The sequence below is a fragment of the Nannospalax galili genome, unplaced genomic scaffold, assembly GCF_000622305.1.
Source record: "Nannospalax galili isolate Female #2095 unplaced genomic scaffold, S.galili_v1.0 scaffold806, whole genome shotgun sequence".
In the NCBI taxonomy this organism is placed as follows: domain Eukaryota; kingdom Metazoa; phylum Chordata; class Mammalia; order Rodentia; family Spalacidae; genus Nannospalax; species Nannospalax galili.
Genome location: NW_008355419.1, coordinates 1,277,590 through 1,288,574, shown reverse-complemented (window position 1 = coordinate 1,288,574; position 10,985 = coordinate 1,277,590). Strand labels below are relative to the sequence as shown.

Genomic DNA, 10,985 nt, shown 5'->3' with positions numbered 1-10,985 from the left:
GATGGCTCAGTGGTTAAGAGCACTGGCTACTCTTGCAGAGGACCCAGGTTCAATTCCTAAATTCCCAGCACCCACATGATAACAACCATTTGTAACTCAAGTTCCAGGAGATCTGATACCCTCTTTTGACTTCTGTGGGCATTGCACAACACAGTACACTTACATACCTGCAAGCAATACACTTCTTCACATAAAATAATAAGTAAAATATTTTAAATTTTTTAAAAAAGAAAGAGTACTGGGCATGGTGGCACACATCTTTTATCCCAGCACTCAGGAGGCATAGACGGAACTCTGGGAATTTGAGGCCAGCCTGGTCTATAAGGTGAGTTCCAGGCTAGCCTTACCTGTCTCAAAAGCAAGGGGATTGTGCAGAATAGAGGGGATCCAAGTTCACCCAAAGATGCCAGGCCAACTCATAGGTCCCTCCCGGTCTGGGATGGCATCTCCGCCTAGATAGACTGTAATAGGGTCCATCAGGATCCCAGTGCACACAGTTCCTTCCTAATCCACATCTCTGGGGCCCGTGGGAGCCCCTCCTTCACACAGCCACCAGGCACTACAGCATGGCTCTCTCTTGAGCACCATTTCCCAGGTCTCCTTGGGACCTGGTCTCAGGCCTGATCACATGCCTCCCTCCACTGCCCGATTAATCATCTGCTCCGAGGGCCCGGTCCCCAGATGCCAGCTCCTCCTCAAAGCCCTGGTGGGGGGGATCTCTAGAAACTCTGAGTCTTGTGACCCCCTTTATTTCTCTTAAAGCTGGTGGCTTGACAGGCTCTAGTTATTCTTGCTACTAAGTTTTTTATCTAGTCTCCTCCTCACCCACACTTCAGTCTTTACGGTGACTCCTGGGGCTCCAGCCCAGGCCTGTTTTCCCCACTTAAAATGAAGTCACTTTAAAATCTTTTGTCTTTAATTTTTCATTACCCAAACCAGGCATGTGCCCTTTAAGTTTGTCAAAGGATCAAAATCAGCTGGTCACTAAGCTCCACCTAGGCAGGGACCCTCCACATTGCCCCTAGCCCTGCTTTGGCTGTCAGCCACATTGAGCCACTAGTGACAGGAAATCGCCTGCCCCAGAGGGGAAGGTGGGGGAGGAGGCCCAAGCGGCTCCAGCGTCAAGGCTCCTCCCCGTCCACGGGGACCCATCATTCAGTACACAGCCCAGCTCAACACATCTTGGATTGAAGCCAGGTGTCTACACAGAGCCAGCACCCTCATCCCATCAGGAGACAGGAGAGACTGAAACCTTCATTCAGAGATCCAAACCCGGAATGACCAGAGGGCCCCACTTTGTCACATTCCTCCGTCACACTTCTTCAGCGGGGCTTTGCCAGATCCTCCACAGATGACCTGTCCAGGCAGTTGGTCCTTCTTCAGGGTGTGCCTTGAAAGCTGGACCAGTCCTCATTCACTGCTTTCAGAGACCAACGATGGGGACCCCATGTGGGGCTTGGGCTCAGGTCCAAAGCCTCTGTCAGATGGGGGTTGGACCCACCTTGGTAACCCTGCCAGTTTATATGGGCCTGTGGCCAGCAGTGAGGGTCTCCATCCCTCAGGCACAGGAGTCAGAGCAGAGCCTCAGGCAGAGGGGCCTAGTGTAGAACCTCCCTCTGTCTTTGCCTGCCTCTTCCTTTCTCCACTCAGGAGATTCCCCGGTGATACTGGCCAGTATCACCACTCTCATGGGTGCCTCAGCCCTAGTCATCTTTTCTTAAAATGTGTGCATGTGTGTGCACATGCATGTGGAGACCAGAGGACAACCTCGGGTGTCATCTTCAGGAACACTGTCTACTTTGAGACAAGCTGTCTCATTGGCCTGGAGCCCACTAGTCAGGCTGGTCTGGCGGCCAACAAGCCCAGGGATCCTCCTGTCCCCACCTCACCAGTGCTGGGATTATGAACATGTCCTATCACGCCCAACATTTGTACCTGGGTTCTAGGGCTTGAACTCAAGTCCTTGTGCTTGCAAAGCAAGTGCTTTACTGACCTGAACCATCTCCCCAGCCCCTAAGTCACTTTTTACTGGAAGATAAATGCCCTCCTTGGCAGCCTCTGAGCAGACCTGGGCCTTAGCTGTCCTCTGACCAGCTCCCAACTCCTCTTCCACAATGTGTTAGGCTGGGCATATGAGCCTCCAGCATCCCCAAAGCCATACCTTGGTTCTGAGGAAGCAGCACTGGTCAGCGTGAGATGGTTGTTACACTTCTGCCCAGCAGCCCTGGGCTTCTCAGGCATTAGACAGCATTCTTCCAGTGGGGCCTGGTCAACAGAGAGCCAGGATGGGCTACTCGAGGGTATTCTAAGGCTGGCCACTACAGCCATAACCCAGGGGTATGCACAGCCCTGGAAGGTAGAGAGGAGCCTTACAGAGGCATGCTACATACAGGTAGGCACTATGGTCTCTGTTGTCCTGGAGCCCTACATCTGCCCCAGAGCTGCTGGCCTTGGTTTAGGTGGATGCAACATATGAGGGGACTGGGCAGGACCCTCAAGGTGTCCCTCCCTCTTCTTCTCCCCACAGGTCTAATGGGACTACAGTGGAGCTGTCAGCAGCGGCATATCTAGGTAGATATTTATCTGTGGTCCACAGAAGCCCATCACATTGGGCCCACATCTGCAGAGGCAGGCGGCAAGAGACAGGCATCACTTCCCTGTGGGTGGTGGTGAGGTGCAGGGAAGGCACATGTCCAGGTACCCCAGAGGTGGGTGGAGGCATGTGGGTTGTGGGTAGCAGAACATTAGAAACCCCTTCCAGACCTGGATGGGGAGAGGCTGAGGCTGGGAGGCAGCTAAGGAAGATTCCTTCCAGAAAGGCAGGAGCTGGCTGGGGTAGAAAGAGAGGTCTTTGGTGTCTAAGAGGAGGTGGGTTATTTCCTCACCATTTCAGAAGAGTGGCTGTCAAGCCGGCAGTGGCCAGACTAGCAAAGGGCCAGACCACAGTGAGGCCATCAGCAGCTGGACCAGGAGGGTGTAGGGAGAAGACAAAGTGGACATGAATCTCAGCCCCTCGGACACTCCTCTGCCTGACCCCTCTGGACAGTGAGAGGAATTTGTGGGCTCCAGGGCCTTTGCCAGCAGAGCCGCAGGCCAGGGAGAAGGGTCATTGGTCCAGGGATGACTATCAGAGTTGTGCTAGTTCCAGGGACTGAGGGTGCCATACAGGGTAAAGCCAAGTGACAACCAAGCCTCTCAGCAAGCTGGCCTTCAAGGACACCAGGCCCAGGGCTCACACCTAGACAACTTGGTGCTGGGGTCGGGCCTCCCGTGCACAGCCACCGGTCAGTCAGCACCTCTCCCGCTAGTCTTTCGCATCGGATGGGGACAGGCCCCAGGCACAGGGTCAGATCAGGCCTGCGGCCTGGTTCTGCAGCTGAGGCCGTGAGCTCACACCAGCTCCCCGGGCCAGCACCCTTGGCTGAGCCTGGTGCAGCTGCGTGTTCCTGGGAACGCCTAGAGACGCGGCTGCTTGGGAACGCTGTGGTGTCGCTATGCACTGCTTTTCTTCCAGCTCCCAGAGAGGTTGGCCTGATGCCGTGGCTAGACGCTGGAATGTGCATCCCCCTCCCCAGGTGCCTCAGCCCTAGCCCACAGGCCTCCCAGAACCACAGTTTCTCTGATGGAACTGGCTCGGGGCCAAGCAAATTCTTCGAGCCCCCAGGCCCGCTCTCATCCTGCACAGGAAGGCGCAGCCCTCTGCCTGGCCAGGACGGAGAGTAACCGCTCACTCAGTGACTGGAATGCCACTCGGCTGGGCTCTGCTGTGCTGGGATGGTGGGAGTGGGCTCCGGCCCGGTTTCAGCTGTGGCCACATTCCTGGTGTGAGCCTGGGCCAGCCAAGGAGCTTTTTCCACACTCTGGTGCCAGCCCCAGCGGGCTCAGGGGAGGGAGAGAGGTCCGTTTCTATGGCAACTTCCCTTTTTGTTATTTCTTATTTTCTTTTTTATGGTTTCTCCAACTTTGAAGCTCTCCAGACAGTTTACAGATTGCAGAAAGGGAAAAGTGCTTTCCCTCTCCTCCACCCCCAAGCAGGGCTGCTCAGGCCCCAGACTCTCCCCTGCTAGGGCCTCAGGACCCCACCAGGCACCTTCAGAGGCTCAGCCATTTCTTAAACAGAGAAAAATGAATGCTTTTCCTCAAAAAACAATGTAGGAAAGTATTTACAAAGAAAGACTCTGCCACGTGGCCTAATTAGCAATTGGGAGCAGAGATGTTGGTGGCCTGACCTGGGGGCTATTCAAACATCTATCAAGATCTCACAATATCATGACTCAAACCTTGGTCTTCAGGATGCATGGGTTTGAAGAGCTGGTTCCTTTCTCTCAAACTCACATCTTCATCTTGCTGGTCAAGTAACCAGTCCCAGGATGGCAGCCTGGCCCTGGAACTAGTACAGGACCTGAGAAAGTGGTGGAGGGCTAAGAAGCCCAGGCCAGGTACCCAGGGGATGGTGAACAGGAGCCTGGGTTACAGTGACCACACTAGCCTGATGATAGCTCTGTCCATCCCTCACAGGGGAATACGTGCTCATGATCTGTGATGTAACCACCCCTCCATTCCTGGGCCATAGGCTGCCCACTGCCTTCAAGCACCTTCGAGTCTTGGCAAAAGGGGACAGCCAGTCATCCCAAGTCCCTGGAGACAGGCCAGAAGCTCTAAGCTAGGGCCAGTCCTGGCCCCTGGACGCAAAGGAGCTACCAGCACCCTCAAGAAAAGGCCACCCCTCCCCTGGAGGCTTATGCTGCCTCCCCCAGGGGCCACATCATCTGTCCCCAAACAGCCTAGGAACAGAGGGCTGGCCCCTGTGAGCCCCATGACCACTGACTTCTTTCAATAAAACTCTCCATACCAACCCTGCGTGGCACCTTCATCAGGCCCCTTCTAACAGGCCCTGGGCCATGTCCTTAGTCAGCACTGAGTTGGGTCCAGGTCCTACAGCACACAGGCAGGGGCTCATCTGAGTTCCCTACAGCCCAGTGCCTTTCAAGACTCTCATATCTGGCCCACCCATGCTATTCCCAGGCCCATGGAGGTCTGCACTGGAATTCTATGCAGGCAGGGGCTATGGACTGGGGTGACCCAGTGTGGTCAGGCTCCCACAGCACTGCAAAATGGAAAGGGCCTTCATGTCTGAGCATCCCCAGCACTGGTAAGGGAGGGTGGTTGGAGGAAGTCTCACAGTTCCTGCTGAGGAGGCCTGGGGCAGCTGGCCATTAGCCCATACAGAAGATGCCTTGGGAGGTCTCATTCCGTTACAGAGACCCCTACCTCTTGGCTCCAGATCTGTGGGCTCCGTCCCCTGGCTGGCTGTGCCCACTTGGCCTATCCATGGGCCTGACAGGGTTAGTACAGGACATGGTGCTGCCTCACTCTGGTGCCTCTCAGGCTTTCCAACAGGCATTCGCTAACTGACCTTTGGCCAGCACACCCCACCCTTGCATGTGGCTACCTGCTTCCTCCTTCCCAAAGAAATGAAGCCATAGGAAGGGACATTAGAGCTCAGCCCCTGCTCTAGTGCCATACACCAAGTCTGTGCCCTGTGCACCATCCATACCCCCAAGTATAGTCTGCATGTTCCCCAGTGACTTCTCTGCACGCATGGGACAAGCTACTCCCCACTACCCCGTGCCCTTCTTCACCCCCCACATCTGCCTGGCACTGCACCCTTTAGAGACATGGTGTCTCTAAAGTCCTGGGATATGGGAAGCTGAGCCAGTGAGTCCCCAGGGCAGGCTTGCATTCCGACAAGGCATAACCACCCTCTCTGTTTTCCGAAGCCCCATGTAAGGGTTGGTGGCTTGGGTTTTGAACCCCCAGCCTCAGAGATGAACTTAAGGGTCTCAGGCCTGCTTGTCCAGAGCCTGGGGAAGGGTGAGCTTAAGCTTCAGAGCTTGGTGGCCCAGGGGTGCTCCCAGTTCCCAAGCCTTTTGGGTCAGCCACTTGTACCTTTCATCAGGTCACAGGAGGTCTTTGGGGCCATCCCTGCCTTCCTGCCCACAGGGCACTCTGACCAGGTAGGGCCTTGTGGGGGTCACACAAAGCCTAACCCTGAAACTACTTTTGAGCATTGCCTCCCAAGTCTTCTCAGACAGCACAGCACTCTGTAGCTCTTTTTTTCCACCTCAAGATGAAACCACATTTCTGTCAAAAGAAAAACAAAGAAAATGATGTTTCAATTTAGGAAGGAAAATCTCTGGGAACGAGCAGCAGCAGCTGCCGGTTTCCAGCCCGTCGTCAGGCGCCCTTTGGTATTTAATTCCCCAAAAGCATGCTTGGCTTTTAAAGTCACAAAACCCACGGCAGGAAACTTGTAGTCACTGCTCCATGCAGGATGTGGTAGACAAGGTTTCTGTCATAGTGGCTCTTCTGCAGACAGCAGGACTGACCCCGCAAAGGTGGCCAGGCAGAGTGGCTTCCACTCAGAGGACCTCTGCAAACAGACAACTTGCCTCCCGCTCAGTTGTCAGCAAACCTGCCAGCTGATCAGGGTCTGGTGGTTGAGGCAAGGCTCCCCTGCCCTAGCTTCTAGATGTGGCTCCTGAGTCTGGGGTGACACACTGGGCTTTTGCCCCAAGACATTAGGGACAGCCATGGTACTGAGGACACTGCCTCTCCTGGCTAAGTGTGTCTACACCAGGGAATGTTAGTCTCCTGGGGACTGTGGCCTTTGGGCCTGGCCTGGTCCTCCATGGGACAGAGACAGAGGCAGACACTCCTGTTTGCCCCTCCCCCACAATGCCAAATAATGTGAGCACATAAAATTTGAGCACTCAAGATGAATTCCGGCCAGGCATGGTGGCACATGCCTTTAATCCTAGCACTGCAGAGGCAGAGGCAGGTGGATCTCTCTCCGGTTGAGGCCAGCTGGTCTACATATTGAGTTCCAGGCCAGCTACAGGGAAACCCTGTCTTAAAAAACCCGCCCCCCCGAAAAAAAAAAGCTTGAGGCTAGAGAGATAGCTCAGTAGTTAAGAACACCTACTGCTGCCGGGCATAGTGACACACACCTTTAATCCCAGCACTCGGGAGGCAGAGGCAGGCGGATCTCTGTGAGTTCAAGTCCAGCCTGGTCTACATAGTGAGTTCCAGGCCAGCTGGGGCTACAGGGAGACCCTGTCTCAAAAACACCAAAAAAAAAAAAGAGTATTTACTGCTCTTGCACAGGACCTGGGTTCAGTTCTTGGCATCCACATTAGGTAGCTCACAACCTGTAACTCCAATTTCAGGAGATCTGACACCTTCTGGACTCTGCACACATGTAGTGCACACAAACTCATGCAGGCACATACACATAAATAAAAATAAATCTGAAAAAAAAGAACCAGGTGTGGTGGCACATACCTTTAATCCCAGCACTCGGGAGGCAGAGGCAGGAGGATCTCTGTGGGTTCGAGGCCAGCCTGATCTACATAGTGAGTTCCAGGACAGCTGGGGCTACAGGGAGACCCCCGTCTCAAAAAGACCAATAAATAGTGGCTGGAGAGATGGCTCAGCACTTAAGAGCACTGACTGCTCTTGCAGAGGTCTTGGGTTCGTGAAAAATTAGCATGTTATCCACAAGTAATCCCTTGGAGGTAAACTGCAGAGAGAAACAGGATTGGCCAGAGAAAACCCAGGAATAGTACTTTGTAAACTTTAAACATGTTAGTTGAGAGGACTGTTGTGCATTCTTACTACCCCAATTAAGCAATCGTATTCAGCTTTAAATTTATGATCATAAGGGACTGAAGAGATGGCTCAGCAGTTAAGAGCACTGACAGTTCTTGCAGAGGACCTAGGTCCGATTCCCAGCACCCACAATAGTGGCTAACAACCGTTCATAATTCCAGCTCCTGGGGATCCCACGCCCTCTTCTGACCTCCACGGGCACTGCACAACACAGGTGCACTTACCTACATGCAGGCAATACACACATACACATAAAATAAAATAAATAAATAAATAAAAAAAAAGATGACTGCCACCTGAGGAATCACACTCAAGGTTGTCCTCCGGCCTCTACACATATGTGAACATGCACATACATGCACACATATATAAGACTTTAGTGGGGCAGACCTTATGTATAGACACAGGTCTGAGGCCAATCCTAGGGGCGGGTCCTGCCTGGCCCAGTGCAGAACCTGCACAGCCCGCGGCTTGCCTCTCTGAGCACCCTGCAATAGAGGAGGTTGGCCTCCAGCCCACAGCCCTTCAGGTGCCAGGGCCTCAGAAGGCGGGAGTGAGACGGTCCTGCTAACCTCCTGAGCAGTGTTGAAGCCTGGGGATTCATCCTTTGCCCCAGCTGTCCTCTGTCTTGCTCTGGGTACTGACCACTGGGAAATGAGGCCCAGCCTATAGTCCAAGGTAAGTGAACACAGGGTTAGTCACAGGTCCTAGGCTGAGGTTGCCTCACCACCATCCAGAGGCCTGGTGCCCAGCATGATGACAGCCATACCCTCTGTCCTGCCCTTGTAGGCTTCAATCTGTGGATGGGAGGACCAGGTGACTGGGCTATGTAGCTTTGTGACCACAAGCACTGCTGGACAGGAGCTGTGCCGAGTCAGCCTCTTCTCTGGCTGGCATAGGTGGGCATGGCAGGGGCCTATGGGTGCTTCTCTTGGGAACCAGCAGTCCTCAGGCCCTGTCTGGGGACAGGCAGGGGCAGGTAAGAACATGAAACGGAACAAACTAGGGGCATGAACTACCCTCCCCACCCCCAGCACAGGCAAGAGGCTCCAGCCAATGTCTCTCCCCTGTGCCACCTTCTGCCCTCTGATCCGTCCCCTCCCCCAGGGAGGGGACGATGGCCTCAACATCATTGACTTAACAGAGAGTGAGATGCTGAACATCATGGCAAGGCAGTCAACATGTATGTATCATAGAGTTCAGAGTGAGACAGTAGGATAGAAAGAGGGGTAGGTGGAGACGGAGAGACAGGAGACAAAAGAGGGACAGAGAGAGGAGGAAGAGACTCAAGGATAGGGATCTCACTTAGCCTGTCTTTCAGGACACACCTGGGGTCAGCAGAGGACACCATGGCCAGGGCACAGCCTGGAATCAAGCTGGCCTTCCAAGTCTGTACCACCCTCTCCCTGGGCCTGCCTGGCACAGGTGGCCGTGACTCCTCCCAGTCTCATTGGCTGGGCCGGTCACTCAGGGCACTCCAGGGGAGGCCTCCTCAAGCCCTGTCCACAGGCAGGCTGCCTGGTCTTGGTGCCAGGCTGGTGGGGGGCCAGCTGTGCAGTAGTCTGGGCCCCTCCCAGCTATGGCTTCCTGGAGGTGCCAGGGCCCAGCCTGCCAGACCGGTTCCTGCACAACCTGGCCAGCCCTGCCAGTTCACTGGGATCCCACAATTCCAGGCAGTATTATGGGCAGCCCCTAGGCCTACTCTAGCAAGATTACTGCCCAGCAGACAGTTTTCAGTGTTGGCCGAAGGCCTGCTCCTTCCTGCTCACATTTTCACAGGACAGGAACAGTCACTCATAGCCAGAGGGAAAAGAGAGAGAGCCAGGAGACTAAGGGGGGGTGTGGAGGCCAGGTGAAGAAGGTACTACCCATGGGTCCTGAGTTACACAGGAAGGCTGCAGACACTGGTCCTATACAGGCCTCCAGTCCACAGACAGGGGAACTGGGGACCATAGAGTGTGGGGGTCAGGTGATGACCCGACCAGACTTCTCTTGGCATGACATGAAGCCCAGTTCTCTGAGGAACAGCAGGCTGCCCTGTTGCCGTGGCCAGGAACATGAAGCCTAATGTTAGGGCTGTCTGTGCCCACCAAAGTCCTGGCAGGACCTGGACAGCTGTGCCAGGCCTCAGCCCAAAGGTCAGTTAGCTACAGGCCCTGCCAGCTTTGGTGGCCGTCCTCTCGGCCCTGGAGATGGTGTTGCTCTCTCACCTTTACCCTCTAGACAACCAGGACATAGGTACCTCAGGAATGTGGCTGGAGCCCCAGTGGAGCAGCCTGAGTCTGAGCAGCCTCCCTTGTGGGGTGACTGGCTAGAATGGCAGGCTAGGAGGCACCTAAAGGCCCCACTCTAGGCTCCAGGGGTCAACCACACCAGGGAGGGGCCCAACAAGGGCTCCCAGGTTATGGCCCAAGGGCCCAGTGCCTTGGTGCCAACAAAGGAAGTTTGGACAAACTCAGGGTACCTCCTCAGATGTCAGTCAGCCAGGCAATCTGCTAGCAACTTCAAGACCACACCTTAAGCCAGCCGCTGCCCCTGACTCCTGTCTAAGGGCCCAGGGTCACCCTCCCAGGACTCCACAGACCCTATGGAGCCTATGGACCTGGTGGGCAGTATCCACAGTTCTCAGTGACTTGGGACACATGACTTGGGACACACCCGGTCAGTTCTTAAGTGTCTCGTGTAGAGTGACAATCACCGTGGGGGCAGTCAGGTGCTGGTAAGGAAGGCTGCAGGCTTGGTCTGGGTCCCCAAAGCCAGCTTCCGACAAGTGCTCTTGGGCCCTGGGTGGGGGCTGAACAGTGCCCAGCAGTGGGAAAGCTGGGGAACCTGGCGGGACAGCTATCCACGCTCTAAGTGGGAGAAGCAGGGAGGCAAATGGTCCCGGCATGGGGGTATCCGGTAGGCTAAGGGACGGGCACGTGGGGGTCATGGTTCCAGCAGCATGTGAGGGGGCCAGAGGAGGATTCCGAGAGAAAGAAGCAATTCTGGGTGGGGAAAAGAGGCTGCGGAGCCTCTGTGGCCTCGGGCTCCAGTGGTGAGACCCTGCTGGCCTGGACAGGGGCACCGAGGGGAAGCCAGTTTGGACTTGGCGAGGCTCGCTCCGTAGAGGCCCTACGACCAACTGACCCCCATGATGGCAGAGGCTGGACCACAGCAGGCTTGGCACGACCCTCTGCCCCAGGACCCCGACCCTGCGCGCTCCGTGGGTGCTGCAGCTGCCGCCTCTGCCGCCTGGATCACGCACAGCCCGCACGGACTCATCGGCGTCTGACCGCGGCCCCAGCGGGAGCGCACGGTGCTGCCCAGCCGAC

At 55.3% G+C, this 10,985-nt stretch overlaps 1 protein-coding gene across 6 annotated transcripts in view; it reads left to right on the top strand.

Annotated features, from left to right (window-relative positions):
- Positions 1 to 4,849, top strand: part of Morn1 (MORN repeat containing 1) — a 57,189-nt gene extending 52,340 nt beyond the window's left edge. For 3 of the 6 annotated variants that reach the window (XM_029555861.1, XM_029555859.1, XM_008852640.3), the window contains 2 exons: positions 2,528 to 2,571; positions 4,519 to 4,849. In XM_029555861.1, the coding sequence (XP_029411721.1) occupies positions 2,528 to 2,571; positions 4,519 to 4,667 (193 nt within the window). In that variant the 3' untranslated portion in view covers positions 4,668 to 4,849. The remainder of the gene's footprint in view (positions 1 to 2,527; positions 2,572 to 4,518) is intronic. The other 3 variants (XM_029555863.1, XM_029555862.1, XM_029555864.1) reach the window with 2 other exon arrangements.
- The last annotated feature ends 6,136 nt before the right edge of the window (positions 4,850 to 10,985 follow it).